General features: G+C 44.1%; 1 protein-coding gene across 1 annotated transcript in view; it reads right to left on the bottom strand.

The window, feature by feature from the left end:
- The window catches only part of SLX9 (SLX9 ribosome biogenesis factor), a 208083-nt gene that overhangs the window by 63770 nt on the left and 122368 nt on the right, over positions 1–21945 (bottom strand). Inside the window, exon 3 of the mRNA XM_075318957.1 lies at positions 2238–2300. Within this exon, the coding sequence (XP_075175072.1) occupies positions 2238–2300 (63 nt within the window). The remainder of the gene's footprint in view (positions 1–2237; positions 2301–21945) is intronic.

Raw genomic sequence — 21945 nt, forward strand, 5'->3', positions numbered from 1 at the left:
TTTCTGAGTAAAAACACACTCTAAAACTGCACAAAAACGCCGCGAAAAACGCACTGTGTGAACTTACCCTTAAATGCTGCTAATTATACAAGTGCAACATAGAAAATCACCAGGCAGTGCTAGTGAAATACAGTACCGGTACTTCCTCAAAAATAAGACCTACCTAGAAAATAAGCCCTAGCAGGATATTACAGTATTTTTGGAGAATGCTTGAAATAGAAGCCCTACTCCAAAAATAATCCCAAGTTACATTCAGGGCACGCTTTAGGGGGATTCAAACGTTGCAATTTCTCAGGGCTCCACTCTTTTCGGGACCCCAGCAGTTGTATTCCAAGGTCCAGATTGTTTAAGGACCTGTGATGACTTCACAGTCATGTGGCTTAATGTCTCTTAATTGCTGAAATCTAAAAGAACTGAACAAGAGACAGCTGGTATGCAGGACCGGCATTGGGGGGGATGGGAGAGAAAACTGTGCAATTTTACACGCCCCCTATTCTTCTAGGGGCCCCAGGGATTATATAATGATGATAATACTGCAACAGGACCTCTGTGACATCACATCATGTGACCAAAGGTATATATATATGTATATAATATTATATATATATATATATATATATATATATATATATATATATATATATATATATATATGTGTATATATATATATACAAGTAAAATATATCTTTGTACCGTGTTAGCCAGTAGAGATAAAAAAATTGTTTAAAAGAACAGAGAGTTCTCAGTGGTTGATACCTTTTAATGGCTAACTGAAAAGATGGTAATAATTGCAAGCTTTCGAGACTACTCAGGTCTCTTCATCAGGCATGGTATAACACAAAATCTGAAGAGTCACGTATTTATACACAACAGGACTTAGAATAGTGCAGTAAAAAAAAAAAAAAAAAAAAAAAAAAGAACAAGTTATATGAAACAGAACTATCTCTATGGCAGGGGGACAAGCTGTTCTAGCCATAAATACTGCTGCAGTTCAGTGTGAAAGTTTTATTGTCCTTTGATAAGGGTCTGGTCCAGGGCTGTGACACGCTCGGATGGTCAGAGGAGCACATCTTTTAACTGATGTAAAAAGACATGAATCCATGAGACACATTCATTCCTTCTCTGAATGTGTCAAAGGTCATCATAAGTTTGTACTCCCATAGTCTCCTGTCTCTCTGGGACTTGAAGTTTCCTTTCAATACCAGCAATTTCATGTCCATGATGCTGTGGTCTGGGTTACAAAAATGTTTGTATGTATGCATATATATATATGTGTGTGTGTGTATGTACAGTATACATATGTGTGTAGGTGTATATGTGTGTGTGTAATATATATATATATATATATATATATATATATATAAAAATAAAATGTGTGTATATGGATGGATAAAGCAGAGATAGGTAATCACAAATTTGATAGAGAGATTGACAAATAGATAGATATATCAATATATAGATAAAAGATAGGCTAGATAGAAAAAAGAGGGATAGACCGACAGATACATGTGTTACAAACAGGGTTTGCAGAGTTATGTTGATGCTCCAGATTGTCATATGATCATATTTTAATAAATGTTGATAATTTTATTTAAGAATGAATGTGTATTGTTGTTAATGGGAAAAAAGTAAGACCTCCACAGTAAGTAAGTTTTTTGGAGCCAAAAATAATATAATATAAGACCCAGTCTTATTTTCAGGAAAAACTCTGTAGCTCAGCAGTTCGACGTTCCCATCAAACTCCCATGGCCGTCTCCCGCTTCCACTCCCAGCCGATCTGATAATAATTTCTTAGACAGGTCATCATTATTAAAATCCTGGACAAGCCTTTTCAAAGTTTATGGTGCCAATGAATAGTAAAGCTTCATGATCCTTTTCTACCAACTTAAAACAGAATCAAATGATAGCAAAACAGCAACCTGCAAGTGTAGCTGGAGCATTACCCATGGCTTTAAACAAGAAGTGCAGGGGGCTGAATGCACGTCTATTATGAAATCATGCATTATTGAGATATTCCCATGCCTCGGCTCATGGAACATTTATTAGGCGGCACATTGCGACCATAAACTTAACTGGAGGTTCTGGGGCTGCACAGTTGATGATCGTGGCCTAGTAATAGTGCCATCCAAAGCAATCAGCTCCTCCTATTCTGGCTCGCTTTCTGTCTGCTCACACCAGCAATATATACGGATTATTTCATTGAAACAATGTATACAAATACACAAAGTCAGACTTACTTTGTAACCATCTCTCTCGCTTTTGTTTCGTTTTTTCCTTTTTTGATAGGATTATTTTCTCTTCTGTAACAGATGAAGACAAAGATGAAATTGCATATACACAATGAGGAGGGCCGTCTCATATATATATATATATATATATATATATATAAATATATATATATATATATATATGTATATATATATATATATATCTATGGCTGTGCACATACATGGATCACACAAGTGTTATATCTGCCACAGCAGTCCTACAGCACAAGTACATCCTCTCTCTATGGCTTTTAGCATCTATGGCTTATCTGTACAACTAGGCTACACATTTCAATTATACACTTCTGATACCCAGCTCACTAGTCTAAAGCTATAGCAAAAGGCCCATAATTCCAAAGTGGTCAGCTCAGATAATAAAGTAAAAATATAGCGGCCAGGTTATAACTTCAATCAACCCAGAAATCACTTCTTTAAAATCAAAACAAAACAAAAAAAAAGCCAAGAGCAGCATAATGTATGGGCAGAGACCCCGATTCCAGTGATGCATCACTTACTGGGCTGCTTGCTGCAGTTTTGATAAATTCAATTTTTATCTGTTACAGCTCTACCAGTTCTCTGACTGCGGAGCTCTGCATAACCCCGCCCTTCACCAATAATTGGCAGCTTTCTCTCTACACTGTGCATAGGCAGAAAGCTGTAAACCAATGGTGGAGATAGTATTATACCGAGCTCATGAATATAGAAGACAACATGGCAGCAGGTTTACTAGTCCTTTAGTGATCATCTCCTGCCAATAAAAACAATGATTTTGTCAAAACTACACTAAGCAGCCCAGTGAGTGATACATCGCTGGAACGAGGGTCTCTGTCTCTACAATATGCTGTTCTCAAATAAACTGGCAAAAACCTATTAACAGACTCTTTCAAAAATTTCCCATCTTGTAATGTTGTAGCATATTGCAGTCCTAGGATATGTCATAAGACTATGATTGCAGGTATGACCTTTTGAAGAGTCTGTCAAGACAAAATGACTGTTCAAACAAAGCACAAGCTCTTGCTGCACTCTTTGTCTGGACAGTTTATTACACTTTTGTATCTGTTTGATTTGCAATTTTCCACCCACTTCTTTCTTGATTGACAACTCTGACTTTACAGAGGGGGGAAGGAGATAGATTGAAATAAACAGGTGGGTGTGAAGATTTACTGAACTCTTCCGCCAAGTCAAGAGTGTACCGAGCACCTGTGCTTGGTTTGACCAGTCATTCTGTGCTCACAGATTCCCTTTAATATTGCGGTGACATGGATCAGACAGTGATGACATATCCTTGGTATGTGACAATACTTAATTCAGTGTGAAAACATCTTTATCGCTACCAACTACAGACATTTTCCTTCTGTGTGCACACAATGTAGTATGAATAGAATAGAAAACTAACGATGTAGGTGGTATAGTGTATTTTCATGTCACCCATCACACAGCTGCAGTAGGTCATTTCATGCACTGCAGCCAATCATCACTTCATATACAGGAAAGAATGGACATCGTGCATGTGCCTAGTAGGTAGTGGCACCCACTGCCACCTTAGAAAGAGGTTTCCAGCAGTCTACAGTCTCCTATATTCTATGTAAGGGGACTGAGCCAATATATTTCATGGAGAACCTCACACACTGTATTTTTCGGTTTATAAGACGCACCCCAAATTCAGAGCAAAAAAGGGTGGAAAAAATGGGGTCCATGTTATAATCCGGTGGTTTTTACTGGAGGGGGCGACAGTGGTGGTGGAGCGAGGGTCACTGGAGGCAGGGGCGGTGGGTGACCCAGAAACTGTCAGCTATGCTGGGGCAACAGTGCTGGGACGGCAGCGGCAGCTGCTTTGCTGGTTCTGGTGCTCGGGCTGCGGGCGGTGAAAGCTTCAAAAGAAATGGTGTCCGGAGTCCGCGCAGAGTGAGTTCTCGGCTCAATGGCAAGCCAAGATCTCATCTGCGCAAGCGCCACCTCCGGGCACCATTTTCCTTAAGTTCGCAGCTGGGAGATCAATGGTCCGGAAGCGGCACGTGTGCAGATGAGATCTTGAGCCAAGAGCTCCATTTGCACACGCGCCGACTCCTGGCGCCATTATTTGAAGTTGTCACCACCCGCAGCCCCAGCAAAGCCGCCACAACTCCAGCCGCAGCAGACCCCCACACAGCCGCAGCAGACCCCACACAGCCGCAGCAGACCCCCACACAGCCGCAGCAGACCCCACACAGCCGCCACAGCATTCTCCCGGCCTCCTGTGACCGCTCTCCACCACCCCCGGTAAGCTACATTCAGATTATAAGATGCACCCCTCACTTTCCTTTCCTCCCAAAAGTGCATCTTATAATCCAAAAAATACAGTATCTCTAAAAATCCAACAGTGTTTGGTGCTATGATCATGTATTTTATAGCTTATACTGTCCTTACACCAGGGGCCTTCTGCTAAGTCTTCACTCCTCTACAGAGGAATACAATGGATCCAATTCCAGAAACAAATCAAGCACAATGGCCCTCCAGATAGGAAAACTGACGGCACTTCCTAACAAATGTGAAGAGGTGCAGGAAATACATTTTAAAACTGAAACTCTTAGAGCATAAAAAAGCCGGTTTTATGTGAGCCTAGAAGCCAGCGTCAAGGCGTATCTCTTATGCTTGGTCCCAAATGCCTCTACTTGTGTTGAAAATGCTTATAATTATATGGGTGGGCAGGAATCTGGTAATAAGAAATTAAAAATCTTCTAAACTGGTGGGAAGGAGTTGTCCGTCAGAAGTCATACCTTAGCGTCTCAGAGTGCATTCTGCTATTGTCAAATGCTTTAAAGTTAGGAAGTGTGTCATAAATGGAGTTAATAGCTATACAGCTCAAAGGCTGGGGCCTTGGACCACTACCCGCGTCAGGGTACATATTTGCATCTTTGGTTAAAATCCTGAAAGTTTTGGTAGCTGACAACAGAAAAGAATGCAGTATCTCCCTGATTTATGCATATATCATATTTATATGTGGTATGTATAGAATGCTGGAAGGATGGTCAGTAATATGAAGGCCGTATTGTTTCTCTGAGATGTTCCTGGGGGAAAATATTACAGACTGCATAAATATGGCTGCAAACTGGATTCGAATCCTATCTAAATCAGCTGTCCTCCCCTTATTTCAGTGGAATGAAGAGTGAGGGGTCCTTTAATACCCTTTATAACATCTTATCTAAGGAATATCAGTGCAGACCCCAGAAGAAGCAACGAGTATTGTAGATCTGTCCATATTTCCTATGGCGTTCTCCACAAGAAATGATTACAGATCCAATATGTAAGATGTACAGTATATCACAAAAGTGAGAACATCCCCCACATTTTTGTGAATATATTATATCTTTTAATGGGACAAAACTGAAGATCTGACACTTTGATACTAAGTAAAGTAGTCAGTGTACAGCTTGTATAACAGGGTAAATTTGGTGCGCACTTTAAATAACTTAACACAAGCAGACCATGATCCCTTCCCTTAGGAAACTGGGCCGCAGGGCAGTATTCAGACATGATAACGACCCCAAACACACTACGAAACGAGCACTACCTTGCTAAAGAAACTGAGTAGAGATGCTACAATGCTGGCCAAAAGTATTGGCACCCCTGCAATTCTGTCAGAGAAGACTCAGTTTCTTCTTGAAAATGATTGCAATCACAAATTCTTTGGTATTATTATCTTCATTTATTTTGCTTGCAATAAAAAAAACACAAAAGAGAATGAAACAAAAATCAAATCATTGATCATTTCACACAAAACTCCAAAAATGGGCCAGACAAAAGTATTGCCACCCTTAGCCTAATACTTGGTTGCACAACCTTTAGCCAAAATAACTGCGAATACCTGCTTCCGGTAACCATCAATGCGTTTCTTACAATGCTCTGCTGGAATTTTAGACCATTCTTCTTTGGCAAACTGATCCAGGTCCCTGAGATTTGAAGGGTGCCTTCTCCAAACTGCCATTTTGAGATCTCTCCACAGGTGTTCGATGGGATTCAGGTCTGGAGTTATTGCTGGACACTTTAGTAGTCTCCAGTGCTTTCTATCAAACCATTTTCTAGTGCGTTTTGAAGTGTGTTTTGGGTCATTGTCCTGCTGGAAGACCCATGACCTCTGAGGGAGACCCAGCTTTCTCACACTGGGCCCTACATTATGCTGCAAAATTTGTTGGTAGTCTTCAGACTTCATAATGCCATGCACACGGTCAAGCAGTCCAGTGCCAGAAGCAGCAAAGCAACCCCAAAACATCAGGGAACCTCCGCCATGTTTGACTGTAGGGACCGTGTTCTTTTCTTTGAATGTCTCTTTTTTTTCCCCTGTAAACTCTATGTTGATGGCTTTTCCCAAAAAGCTCTACTTTTGTCTCATCTGACCAGAGAACATTCTTCCAAAACATTTTAGGCTTTCTCAGATAAGTTTTGGCAAACTCCAGCCTGGCTTTTTTATGTCTCGGGGTAAGAAGTGGGGTCTTCCTGCATATCCTACCATACAGTCCCTTTTCATTCAGATGCCAACGGATAGTACAGGTTGACACTGTTGTACCCTCGGACTGCAGGGCAGCTTGAACTTGTTTGGATGTTAGTCGAGGTTCTTTATCCACCATCCGCACAATCTTGCGTTGAAATCTCTCGTCAATTTTTCTTTTCCTTCCACATCTAGGGAGGTTAGCCACAGTGTCATGGGCTTTAAACTTCTTGATGACACTGCGCACCGTAGACACAGGAACTTTCAGGTCTTTGGAGATGGACTTGTAGCATTGAGATTTCTCATGCTTCCTCACAATTTGGATTCTCAAGTCCTCAGACAGTTCTTTGGTATTCTTTCTTTTCTCCATGCTCAATGTGGTACACACAAGGACACAGGACAGAGGTTGAGTCAACTTTAATCCATGTCAACTGGCTGCAAGTGTGATTTAGTTATTGCCAACACCTGTTAGGTGCCACAGGTAAGTTACAGGTGCTGTTAATTACACAAGTTAGAGAAGCATCATATGATTTTTCAAACAGTGCCAATACTTTTGTCCACCCCCTTTTTATGTTTGGTGTGGAATTATATCCAATTTGGCTTTATGAGAATTTAGTTGTTTTTTTTTTCCATTGAAGACAAATTAAATGAAGATAATACCAAAGAATTTGTGATTGCAATCATTTTCAAGAAGAAACTGAGTATTATCTGACAGAATTGCAGGGGTGCCAATACTTTTGGCCAGCACTGTATACTGACCAAGCATATCTCCAGACCTAAACCCTATTGAGCATGCAATCGGAAGGTGGAGGAGCGTAATGTCTCTAACATCCACCAGCTCCGTGATGTCATCATGGAGGATGGAGGAGGATTCAGTGGCTCCTGAGAAGCTCTGGTGACTTTCATGCTCAAGATAGTTAAGGCAGTGCTTGAAAATAATGGTGACCACATAAACTATTGACTCTGTGAGCACAATTCATGCACTCACATTTGTTGCCAGCCCTTTAGACATTAATGGCTGTATGTTGAGTTATTTAGAGGTCACAAAGTTTCACTGTTATATAAGCTGTACACTGACCACTTTACATTGTATCAAGTGTCATATCTTCAGTGTTATCCCATGAAATCTAAAATATATATTTGCCAGGGTGTTGTCTTGCTAAATTCTCCTAAAAAGGGGCTGAAAGCCCGTACTTCCGAAGCGCTCACTGATATCCTAATCAGGCACGAATACCATACTAAGATTCTTTATAGCAAGCTATTATTTATTTTAATAGCACATGAATAATCAATGGTACAGAGGCATTAGCACTACTTTATAGTCATAGAATCTTATACAATAACAGAAATATGCATCAACATTACCGTATGTTGTAGCACTCCTTTCTCATCGGAGGGACTCGATTAGTGAGAAGGAAGACAACCCGGCCTCTGCATCACAGGCGCAGTGCGTCTACTTGAGCGTCCTGGAAATGTCCGTCTCACTGAGCGAGCCCTATATTTTTATACCAAACTTTGTACATTGTGGTCGTTTTGTGCACTGAGTATTACAATTGGTGACCAGCATGTAATTGCTGAGTCATGGTCATGTAACCTGACCACATGCTGCTGTGGGCACCAGTAGCTTCCTACACATGTTGCTGGCTGACCACTGGTTTCCTGCATATGTTGCAAACTAACCACTGGTTTCCTGCATATGTTGAACTGTAAGCGTTCCTTCCTCATAATAGTGGTTTGTTCAAGACCTACTAACACGTACTCTTCATCATGGTGAAATTGGTCAACCAGAGGACACCTCTCTGATATGGAGTTTGGATGGATCAATAAGACCTGTGATCACTATCTTTTGATTAGGATTCCTATCTAATCACACTCATTCTTCAGTCATATCACATTGGTATCACAGGTGTACTCACGTTTGTGATATACTGTATGTCACCAATCCTGATATATATGTCCCTATTCTGGTGGTATACTGTTACTCTATTTTATGCCTTTTATTTTAGAATGTTTTTGCTTTTATGTATGTCTTTTTTTTAACTTTTTTAAGCACTGTACTTTATGTATATTAAATGTAAAATTGGAACCCACAAACCCTGAAGAGGACGAGAGTAGCTAGGTTGTGTTACCCTGTTTATGCAAGAAAGGTACGTATCAGGTGCTTGGGAAAGCTGGGTGGTGTGTGTGCTACTGTGTGACCCAGTGCAGGCCCCTTACTAGTTTATCAAAATGGTGAGTGATGGCTGTGAAAAGTGTGGTGTGGATGTGGACTGTGGGGCGTACTTTGCTCATTGTCAGCCTATTGTAACAGGTGAGGAGACGTGTAAGTGTCGGAAGCGGAGTTCCCTCTACAGTAGCATCCAGTGGAACGTCTGTCCTGAGCGAGTGGGATTGGTGACGAGTTAGTGGCGGTAGACATGTGCTCCTGATAAATCAGTGGATGTGGTGCTGGTGGAGTTCCTGACATAGTAGAATGCAGATGTTTTCAAGAGACAAACTCTGTGCCAAAGACATCACTGGGAGACAATAAATGTGTTTTAAAATTAGAAACAAACTCCAATGCGTACAGGTTATTAAAGAAGTTACCTGCCAAATAATTACTTTATTAACTCATCTGGGCCCAACATCAAGCACGGGGTGTATAAACACACTTAAGAGTCCAATCTTTCAACCGCGTATCTTCATGCTGACATGTTACTGCAAAGTCCTCTTACAATGCATTCCAAATCTCAGTGTTGTATGTGCAGCGAACAAACAAAATGTTCTGTATAAATCAGCAGCGATCACACCGTCAGACCAAGTCACACACCCCGGGCATGCTTCCACCGCTGTGCTCTTGGGAGATCCGAGGAGTGGTACACTCAGCATTATCGATGTGCTTATGATAGATTTTATTTAACCTTTCAGATGAAAGTCAAATATAAAGTATACCCGGGATAAAGGTCTTTACAACGCTTCTAGAACTGTGCTCGAAAATCCTCAAACCTCACCTTGAGGACCGGGTGGGATTGTTGTTTCTAACATTTCCTAGAATTCTTTTAATCCTCCCAGACATAGATTTTTTGTAGTGTAGTAATAATATGAGACAATTCTAGTTTGGATGTTTCTTGAGCATCTACCTCTGGGTGTGTAATTCTTATTTTACTAGAAAGGCGTCTAAACTGCCATACAGACTAAGTTCTCCCGAAGAGTATAAAGCCTGCTTTACACGTTGCAATTTCGCATACGATATCGTATGCGTCCGTAACCGCCCCATCGTATGTGCAGCATGTTTAATTTGTTGAACGTGCCGCACAAACGATTAACCCCCGTCACACGCACTTACCTTCCATACGACCTTGATGTGGGTGGCGAACATCCACTTCCTGGAGTGGGAAGGACGTTCGGCGTCACATAGACATCACGCGGCAGCCGGCCAATAGAAGCGGAGGGGCGGAGATGAGTGGGACGTAAACATCCCGCCCACCTCCTTCCTTCCGCATTGCTGGCCGGGAGCCGCGGGACGCAGGTAAGATCTGTTCATCGTTCCCGGGGTGTCACACACTGCAATGTGTGCTACCCCGGGTACGATGAACAATCTGACGTGCAATTCTAGAGAAAGGTACGATGTGTATGCGATGAAGGATTCAACGTTCAATCGCAATCGCACGTACCTGTCACACACTACAATGTACCTTACAATGCCGGATGTGCGTCACTTACGGCGTGACCCCGCCGACACATTGTAAGATACATTGCAGTGTGTAAAGCAGGCTTAATACCAGATTATTGCTACAGAACTATTGTTTTCTGGGGATAGCCTGTTTTCTTATAACTGTGTTTTGAGCTGTTCTACCGTTATTCGTTCTGAAAGTGTAAAAATTAACTGATAATGATAATAATAATTATTATTATACCTTTATATAGCGCTAATAATTCCACAGTGCTTTACATACATTGGCAACACTGTCCCCATTGGGGCTCACAATCTAAATTCCCTATCAGTAAGTTTTTGGAGTATGGGAGGAAACCGGAGAACCTGGAGGAAACCCACACAAACACCTGGAGAACATACAAACTCCTTGCAGATAGTGTCCTTAGTGGGACTTGAACCCAGAACCCCAGTGCTGCAAGACTGCAGTGCTAACCACTGAGCCACCGTGCACTGATCTCTAGGTATTACAATATTCCTCGCCACAAGAAGGCGACCTGACTCCGATGTGTCCCTAGACCAGGGGTGGGGAACCTCCGGCCCGCGGGCCGCATGCGGCCTGCCATGACCTTTTGTGCGGCCCCCGGGCAGATTCCCGGGGGCGCAGTACTCCGGCCACCGCCGTGATTTTACCGGCCGCCGGCCCTTTAAATCTCCACATGCGCTGCTTGAACGCACCAATGAGCTCTTTCGCTGGCAGGTGTCAGCGTGCTCAGAACTCGACTCTGTGGGTGGGTTTAGCGCTCTGCGTGCGCTTCCGTCCCACAGCATTGTGATGCCCCCCATACCGCCCCTTCTCTGGTACAGCGTGCCCCATCAGTGAAGTGTGCCGCCCGCTCCCCTGCGCCTCCCGCTCACCGGTGCAGCGTGCCCCATCAGTGGAGTGTGCAGCTCTCAGTATGTGTACCGCCCACTCCCCTGCGCCTCCCGCTCACCGGTGTAGCATCGTGCCCCATCAGTGGAGTGTGCAGCTCCCAGTATGTGTACCGCCCGCTCCCCTGCGCCTTCCGCTCTCCGGTGTAGCATCGTGCCCCATCAGTGGAGTGTGCAGCTCCCAGTGCTGTCTTCTTTCCAATGCTGTGTACCCCTTAGTGACGTCAGTGCCCCCCAGTCTCCTAGTGATGTCTGCGTGCCCCCCACTTAGTGATGTCTGCGTGCCCCCCACTTAATGATGTCTGCGTGCCCCCCACTTAATGATGTCTGCGTGCCCCCCACTTAGTGATGTCTGCATGCCCCCCACTTAGTGATGTCTGTGTGCCCCCACTTAGTGATGTCTGCGTGTCCCCCACTTAGTGATGTCTGTGTGCCCCCACTTAGTGATGTCTGTGTGCCCCCCACTTAGTGCTGTCTGTGTGCCCCCCCACTTAGTGCTGTCTGTGTGCCCCCCCCACTTAGTGCTGTCTGTGTGCCCCCCCACTTAGTGATGTTCGTGCTCTCTGTGCTGCCCTAGTGATGTGTGTGCCACCCCAGTGCCGTCTGTGCCCCACAGCAATGCTTACGCCTCCCTGTGACCTAGTTATGTCTGTTCCCCAGCCCCTCTTGTCATGTATATGCCCCCAGCATCTCCTGTCATGGATATGCCCCAGCATCTCCTGTTATGTGTATGCCCCAACCCCTCCTGTGATATATACATCACATTGGAGATGCTAGGAGGCATATACATCACACGCTGGGGTATATACATCACATTGGAGATGTTGGGCCGGTACATATCACAGGAGCGTCTGGGCACATATACCTCACAGGAGGGGCTGGGGGCATATACCTCACAGGAGGGGCTGGGGGCATATACCTCACAGGAGCGTCTGGGCGCATATACCTCACAGGAGGGGCTGGGCGCATATACCTCACAGGAGGGGCTGGGCGCATATACCTCACAGGAGGGGCTGAAAGCATATACATCATAGAAGGGGGCTGGGGGCATATACATGTGTGATGTAGGTGTCTCCTGTGATGTATATACAGCAGTCCCAGCGTCTCCTGTGTGATGTATATCCCAACAGCCCCTTCAGCCATGTATGTGTCTCCTGTGATTTATATACACCAGTCCCTGTGTCTGTTGTGTGATGTATGTAGTCTACAAATATTATTATCACAAAGAGTTGCCTGCGCTCCAGACCGAGACAAACCTGGAAAAGAGAGAAGCAACATAAGTATCACTGAATATCACAGCCGCACAAATCAGAAGCCGCTCCAGCCATTACAGTAAGGGTGAGTTAATAAACTGTTTGACCAAATATAGTTGGTTCATTTTCACATTGATAATTTTGTGCGGCCCCCGAAGGTTGGCAGAAATTTCCAAATGGCCCCCGGCAGAAAAAAGGTTCCCCACCCCTGCCCTAGACCATACAGTGCACCTGAACAACCAAACACTTTCTTCTCGCTCAATCCTTCACCTAAAAAAATAAATTAAGAATGCCCACACAACTTGATCATCAAAATATGTGTTAAAGAGCACCAACCACCAGGATTTTCATATAAAAACAAAAGCCAGTGCTATACTGGCGCTATCATGCTGATTCTATACATATCTTTAGTTGTAAGATCGGATGTATACTTTATGAAATACAGGCAAGTAAAGTTTGTGACATGCACTGTTATTTGACTGATAGCTGCTGCAGAATATCTAATAGATGGGTCGGGTTTTGCTAGTTATTCCCGACCTTGTCTGCATGTCTGTCCTTCCTCCTCCTGTATCTGCTTTTACAGGGGGAGGAAGGCGGGAGGAAGAACAGGAAAGCAGACAGGGGCGGGAATAACTAGCAAAACCCAAGCCACTTATTAGATATTTTGTAGCTGCTATCAATCAAATAACAGTGCATTTCACAAATGTTACTTGCCTATATTTCAGAAACTATACATCCGATCTCACAACTAAAGGTATGTTTAGAATCAGCATGATAGCGCCAGTATAGCACTGGATTTAGTTTCTATAGGAAAATCCTGGTGGTTGGTCCTCTTTAACCCCTTCACGACCGCGGGCAGTAAAATTACGTCCTATTTTAACGTGACTTAACGACCAGGGACGTAATTTTACTGCCTAAACTTCATTTGATTGCCGTGGCCATAGCAACGGCTTTCAAATGATGTCCCCTGCTGTTTCTTACAGCAGGGGACCTTTGCTTCACCCCAGGGGGGGTGGCATCGCCACCCCCCATAGGCGATCGATGTGATTGGCTGTTCAAATCTGAACCGCCAACCACATCGTTCGCACTAATTTAGGCAAAAATAATGCCGGAATTAGTGCGATCCTGTGAGATCCAGCTATGAGATGCCGCAGCTGCTGCAGCATATCATAGGTGGACCTCAAACATGTCGCCCCCAGCCCCTGCAGCACTGATTGGAGCGATCGTGCTATGACGCGCAATCGCTCCAATCAGTGTGCAGTGGGGCGGTCTGATCTGGAGGTGGCCGCCCTCCCCAGGCCTGTCCTGGTCTGGGGACCCTCCCCCAACATGTCTGCAGCGTGGTGTGGCTGGTACTTTTGGTACCACGCCACCGCTGCTGCCGCCGCAGACGCCGCCTCTGCTGTCACCGCGCCTGCTCCAATGGTAAGTATTGCGCTTCGGCGATGGCCCCTGCGCGCTCCCGTGAAGGCCCCTGCGCGCTCCCGTGAAGGCCCCTGCCCGTGCCCCCCCCGATCTGCCCCCCTACGCCTCGATCTGCCCCCCCTACGCCCCGATCTGCCCCCCGGCATCCCGATCTGCTCCCCACGCGCTCTGCCTGCCTCCTCTGTCATCTGCTTCCAAGGTTCCTTCCTTCTGCTTTTGCTTCTCCGCCCCCTCTGCTCTCCCTCTGCCCCCCCCCATCTGCCCCCCCTCTCCCCATCCCCCCCATCCCCCCCATCCCCCTCTGCTCCCCCCGACGTCCTCTTACCTGCCTTCACGGGTCGTCCGAGGTCTTCACTGGCCCGATCACATCTGCCTCCATCGCTGGGTCCTTCTGCTGATCTGTTCAACGTCCTGCCTGCTGCTCCTGTAAAGCTGTCCATCTCACTGCCTTCTTGTTCCTCTGCAGCTCTTCTGGTCAGTGATCCTCCTGGTACTGTGAGTATAACTTTTTTTTTTTTCTTGTATCCTGTCCATTTTTACACCTCATCCGTCCGTGCGTCCCGCCAAGCGCTGATCAGGGATGCCGATAACGGATCGGCATCCCTGCTCAATTTTTGGCGTGACTTTTTTCCGTATTTGCGACGCTTTTTGTATCGCGTCCGTCCGTGCGTCCCGCCGAGCGCTGATCAGGGATGCAGATAACGGATCGGCATCCCTGCTCAATTTTTGGCGTGACTTTTTTCCGTATTCACGACGCTTTTTGTATCGCGTCCGTCTGTGCGTCCCGCCGAGCGCTGATCAGGGATGCAGATAACGGATCGGCATCCCTGCTCAATTTTTGGCGTGACTTTTTTCCGTATTCACGACGCTTTTTGTATCGCGTCCGTCTGTGCGTCCCGCCGAGCGCTGATCAGGGATGCAGATAACGGATCGGCATCCCTGCTCAATTTTTGGCGTGACTTTTTTCCGTATTTGCGACGCTTTTTGTATCGCGTCCGTCCGTGCGTCCCGCCAAGCTCTGATCAGGGATGCAGATAACGGATCGGCATCCCTGCTCAATTTTTGGCGTGACTTTTTTTCCGTATTCACGACGCTTTTTGTATCGCGTCCGTCCGTGCGTCCCGCCGAGCGCTGATCAGGGATGCAGATAACGGATCGGCATCCCTGCTCAATTTTTGGCGTGACTTTTTCCGTATTTGCGACGCTTTTTGTATCGCGTCCGTCCGTGCGTCCCGCCAAGCGCTGATCAGGGATGCACATAACGGATCTGCATCCCTGCTCAATTTTTGGCGTGACCTTTTTTTTTTTCCGTATCCCCAACGCTTTTTGTATCTCATCCGACCGTGCATCCTGCAGCGGCCGATCATTGTACCGCGTCTGTGTGTTTGAAAAGTTAAATGGCGTTCCTTCTCTTCTGAGCCCCGCCGTGCGCCCAAACAATTACTTTCCACCACATATGAGGTATCTGCGTACTCAGGAGAAATTGCACAATACGTTTTATGGCGCAGTTTTTCCTGAAACCGTTGTAAAAAAAAAAGCTACCTGGTTGATACAAAAATTTTGTGGTTAAAAAAAAAAAAAATAATTTTCACGGTTCAACGTTATCAACTTCTGTGGAGCCCCAGAGGGTACAAGGGGCTCACCAAACATCTAGATAAATTCCTTGAAGGGTCTAGTTCCGAAATGGGGTAATTTGTGGGGGAGCTCCACTGTTTAGGCACCATAGGGGGTCTCCAAACGTGACATGGCGTCCGCTAATGATTCCAACCAATTTTGCTGTCAAATGGCGCTCCTCTTCTGAGCCCCGCCATGCGCCCAAACAATTACTTTCCACCACATATGAGGTATCGTCGTACTCAGGAGAAATTGCACAATACGTTTTATGGTGCATTTTTTCCTGATACCCTTGTGAAAAAAAAGCTACCTGGTTCAAGTAACAGTTTTGTAATGAGAAAAAAAAAATTGTATTCATGGCTCAACATTATCAACTTCTGTGGTGCCCCTTGGGGCTCGCTAAACATCTAGATAAACTCCTTGAGGGGTCTAGTTTCCAAAATGGGGTCACATGTGGGGGAGCTCCACTGTTTAGGCACCATAGGGGTATCCAAAACGTGACATGGCGTCCGCTAATGATTCCAACCAATTTTGCTGTCAAATTGCGCTCCTTCTCTTCTGAGCCCCGCCATGCGCCCAAACAATTACTTTCCACCACATATGAGGTATCTGCGTACTCAGGAAAAAATGCACTATAAATTTTATGGTGAATTTTTTGCTGATACCCATGTGAAAAAAAAAGCTACCTAGTTGAAGCAACAGTTTTGTGGTAAAAAAAAATTTTTTTCTTTTCACGGCTCAACATTATAAACTTCTGTGAAGCCCCCAGGTGTTCAAAGTGCTCACCAAACATCTAGAAAAAATATTTGAGGGCTCTAGTTTCCAAAATGGGGTCACTTGTGGGGGAGCTCCATTGTTTAGGCACCTCAGGGGGTCTTCAAACCCGACATGGCGTCCGCTAATGAGTGCAGCTAATTTTGCACTCAAAAATTCAAATGGCGCTCCTTGCCTTCCGAGCACTGCCGTGTGTCCAAACATTTGATTTCCACCACATGTGAGGTATCTGCGTACTCAGGAGAAAATGCACAATACGTTTTATGGTGCATTTTTTCCTGATAGCCTTGTGGAAAAAAAAGCTACCTAGTTGAAGCAACCGTTTTGTGGTAAAAAAAAAAAAAAATTCTTATCACGGCTCAACGTTATAAACTTCTGTGAAGCCCCCAGGTGTTCAAAGTGCTCACCAAACATCTAGAAAAAATATTTGAGGGCTCTAGTTTCCAAAATGGGGTCACTTGTGGGGGAGCTCCATTGTTTAGGCACCTCAGGGGGTCTTCAAACCTGACATGGCGTCCGCTAATGAGTGCAGCTAATTTTGCACTCAAAAATTCAAATGGCGCTCCTTGCCTTCCGAGCACTGCCGTGTGTCCAAACATTTGATTTCCACCACATATGAGGTATCTGCGTACTCAGGAGAAAATGCACAATACGTTTTATGGTGCATTTTTTCCTGATAGCCTTGTGGAAAAAAAAGCTACCTAGTTGAAGCAACCGTTTTGTAGTAAAAAAAAAATTTTTTCTTTTCACGGCTCAACGTTATAAACTTCTGTGAAGCCCCCAGGTGTTCAAAGTGCTCACCAAACATCTAGAAAAAATATTTGAGGACTCTAGTTTCCAAAATGGGGTCACTTGTGGGGGAGCTCCATTGTTTAGGCACCTCAGGGGGTCTTCAAACCCGACATGGCGTCCGCTAATGAGTGCAGCTAATTTTGCGTTCAAAAATTCAAATGGCGCTCCTTGCCTTCCGAGTCCTGCTGTGCGCCCAAACAATTGATTTTTACCACATATGGGGTATCAGCGTACTCAGGAGAAAATGCACAATAAATTGTAGGGTGCACTTTCTCTTTTCTCCCTTGTGAAAATGAAAATTTTATGGCTAAAGTAACATTTTTGTGTTAAAAAGTAAAATTTTCATTTTTTCCTTCCACATTGCTTTGGTTCCTGTGAAGCACCTAAAGGGTTAATAAACTTTTTGGATGTGGTTTTGAGCAGAGTGAGGGGTGCAGTTTTTAGAATGGGGTCACTTTTGGGTATTTTCTGTCACCTCGGCCTCTCAAAGTCACCTCAAATGTGATGTGGTCCCTAAAAAAAATTATTTTCTAAATTTTGTTGGAAAAATGAGAAATCGCTGATGACCTTTGACCCCTTCTAACTTCCTAACGAAAAAAAATTTTGTTTTGAAAATTGCGCTGATGTAAAGTACACAAGTGGGAAATGTTATTTAGTAACTATTTTGTGTGACATATCTCTCAGATTTATGGGCATAAATTTTCAAAGTTTGAAAATTGCGAAATTTTCAAAATTTTTGCAAAATTTCCTAAATTTTCACAAATAAACGCAAAAATTATCGGTTTAAATTTACCACTGACATGAAGTACAATATGTCACGAAAAAACAATCTCGGAATCGCCAGGATCCGTTGAAGCGTTCCAGAGTTATAACCTGTCAAAGTGACACTGGTCAGAATTGCAAAAAATGGCCCGGTCATTAGGGTGTTTTAGTGGCCGGGGGTGAAGGGGTTAAGTATAGATGCTTCTGTATATTTTTGTTTCCTTGCTTTTGCATTGCAGTCACAGTAAATTTGCACCTGCCCTCCTGACTTTTTTTTTTTCTTTTCTAGAAGATGGTGACTTTATTTTGGCCTCATACATGTGGGAATGGTAATTACTTTCATCTCGGTCATGCACTCCTCTCATTGGTTCAAGTCTGTTTTAATTACCACAGAAAAAGTTGGTTCTTGCTTTGTTTAGAGTTAATTTTGTATGCCTAAGCCCAAGAGTTGGTCATACTGGTGGATTTCCTGATGAAGAAGTGGGGTTACACTTCGAAACGCGTTGAATAAAACCACCTAGTATTTTACTTCTTCTGGTTGTGGGTCGTATCTCCAGCAGAGCAGTAACAGTTCCACATGTACAGTAATCCCGAGTGATCTTAAGCCCAGGAAAGAAGTAGGCCTACCCATCTGAAAGAGGTGACCTTGTTGTGGCAGGTGGGCTCACACAATATGATTAAAACATGTATTGAACAAAATCTAGTAGCTTATGTCAAGGTTGGTTAAATCCAGGTTGCCGAAGTGACTATAAAATCAGCCATAGTGACTAAGGCGGGCTTTGCACGCTGCGACATCGGTAACAATGTGTTATCGACGCTGCAGCGATAGTCCCCGCCCCCGTCGCAGCTGCGATATCTTGTGATAGCTGCCGTAGCGAACGCTACGGCAGCTTCACATACACTTACCTGCCCTGCGACGTCGCTCTGGCCAGCGACCCGCCTCCTTCCTAAGGGGGCGGGTCGTGCGGCGTCACAGCAACGTCACACGGCAGGTGGCCAATAGAAGTGGAGAGGCGGAGATGAGCGGGACGTAAACATCCCGCCCACCTCTGTCCTTCCACATTGCAGCCGGGACACAGGTAAGGCGATGTTCCTCGCTCTTGTGGCTTCACACACAGCGATGTGTGCTGCCGCAGGATCGAGGAACAACATCGTACCGTCGCGGCTGCAAAATTATGGAAATGTCGGACCCTACACCGACACTTTTGCGCTCGTTAATCGTATGTAAAAGGATTTGCACACTACGATATCGACAGCGACGCCGGATGTGCGTCACTCTCGATTTGACCCCACCGACATCGCACCTGCGATATCGTAGTGTGCAAAGCCCGCCTTAGACTCTGCTCCATGTTTATCAAACCATTGGGTGGTAATTACAGAGTAGAACTGGCTCTATTATTTTCAGCAGTGGGTATCACAGATGACTTCTGTGTGTATAGCTCAATATGTAAGGGGAATACATGAAATAGCAGAAACTGCTGTGTGAATACTGACTTGAAAAATCCAATAGCTATATGTAAGAGTGAAAATGTGAAAAATGGAATCTGCATTACTGCCATGAACATATGAATCAAGAGAAATTTAGCTACTGAATTGATCAATGCAATAGAGCCCCAACACTACGCCAAAGTATTTCTCTACGTTGGGGTCCCTAGCTTGTGTGTGTCCTCTCATGCAGTTAAAAAACTTACCGTGTATGGGAAGCTGAGACCCAGGCTATTTATGCGTATGATATGGATTGGCAATAGGTGTGGTTGGGGAGGGTTCACACCTATTGCCAATCCATATCATACGCATATATAGCCTGGGTCTCAGCTTCCCATACACGGTAAGTTTTTAAACTGCATGAGAGGACACACACAAGCTAGGGACCCCAACGTAGAGAAATACTTTGGCGTAGTGTTGGGGCTCTATTGCATTGATCAATTCAGTAGCTAAATTTCTCTTGATTCATATGTTCATGGCAGTAATGCAGGTTCCATTTTTCACATTTTCACTCTTGCATATAGCTATTGGATTTTTCAAGTCAGTATTCACACAGCAGTTTCTGCTATTTCATGTATTCCCCTTACATAGTCACTGGTGTGCATACCTTATCTCCCCATAGTGATGGTTTTTTTTAGGTTTTTTTAGGTTTTTGCACCCAGTTCGGACTTAGAATGGTGTTCCAAACGTTATTCTTATTTTATAGCTCAATATGTGACCTATGTAATCTGAAAGTTACTTAGAGTACAAAATTATAGACTACACGTGGATAGTTTACTGTCAAATCTAGGGCATTACAGCACCAAGCGCATAGTGAGTATATGAGAGAAGGGGCAAAAGGGGCAAAGCATTTGGCTAGCAAAATGTGCTGCAAGATTACAGATTTGGCCTTTTCTAATAGAAGTTTTTGGAATACTTGCAGCCCACTGGAAACGTGACAATCAATGAATTAAAAGGAGATCCAACCTTTAAATATCTAAGCTTTGTGCTCCCTCATCTGATGACCTTGAGATAATTACATCTCCAAATCTATATTCAGAATATCCTATTCACTTCAAAGAGACTGAATTACAGTCCTATTGAGATTGGAGGATGTGATCTGTCTGTGGTCACACATTTCTATCACAGTGTGACTACAGATTTGGAGGTCTGTAGATTGCAGTTGCAGAAGCCCGGGCAGTGCAGTACATTGGGGACTCTCCTTTGGTCTGACCAACATTGCAGTTAGAAGATGGACAATCCCACTGATAACATGCTCATGTCAAAAAGAGATTTACTGGTAAACTCTGCCTTAAAGTGATCCAGTCTGCTGATGACGGTTACAGATCTGTACACCTTATGGCAGAAAAAAAAAATAGTTTGGCTACTAAAGGTGCTAAAAGATTACAGTTGACACATAGCTTATCAATCTGTATTTATAAGAAGAGCCAACTCTATCCACCCCAGGCATGATTATACCAAACTCATCCACTGTGTGTGGTGTGCGGTGCTCTTCAAGTGCTTCCAGTAGCCAAATGGCATTATATTTTCTGTACCGTTTTGGCTACAGGGAGTACTGACCTGTCACTGTAGTATGTTTCCCTTACAAAGGGCAACTTATTAGGTGGGCAATATGATCTCCTTACACTCAACATACTATTATTTCCACCTGCTCCCTTTCAGCTTTGCTGTGTATACCAGGACAGAATTAGCAGAGGCTTATATGACAGCTCTATTGTACTGTTCATTGCCTAGATAGGACATGATAGCAATAATAACCTCAATATAAACAGATAAGGCTTTGTATTCATCTCTATCGCTGTTCCATGGGCAAAAGGTTATACTCCATCACGACCTGGAGACGTCAATTGCAATGACTCTAATCATAATGCTGAATAGGTTATCATTACAATATACATTTAAAGGTAATCAATCAGCAGGATGATGTAGGGCTGAGATTCTAATTCCAGTGATGTATCACTTAGTGGGCTGTGTTGCTGTTTCAATACAATCAGTGTTTTATCAGACGGAGATTATCATTACAGGACTAGGTTTATTGTGCCTCCTAATCAACTGCTCTGTATAACCCCGCCCCCAACTGCTTGGCAGCCTTCTGTGTACAGTAAATATTGACAGAAAGCTGGTAATCAGTGGTGTGGGTGGGGTTACATAGAGCACAGCATTCTGAGCATTTCTAGATCTGCAGCAGAAAAAACACTGATTGTATCAAAATGACAGCATGAAAACCAGTAAGTGATGCATCACTGAAATTAGGCTCTCTGCCCTACATCATGCTGCTCTCAGATTATATAGCAAAAACCTGGTGACAGATTCCCTTTAATAATGCAAGCGCACAGTTTACATCAATATATGTTATATTTTTAAAAGAGGATTTTGACCTTTAACTGCGGTAAACCCCGCACACCCTGCTGTACAGTCAGTTTTTTTGTTTTTTCAAACTGTTGCATCTATCAATGCAACATGAGAACCAAACATAAAACATGCTGCACGTCTCATTCTTAATTCAGTCTATGGCTTTATTCTTCCACCATGCTTCCACTGCAG

The sequence above is a fragment of the Anomaloglossus baeobatrachus genome, chromosome 7 (assembly GCF_048569485.1).
Source record: "Anomaloglossus baeobatrachus isolate aAnoBae1 chromosome 7, aAnoBae1.hap1, whole genome shotgun sequence".
NCBI classification, from domain to species: domain Eukaryota; kingdom Metazoa; phylum Chordata; class Amphibia; order Anura; family Aromobatidae; genus Anomaloglossus; species Anomaloglossus baeobatrachus.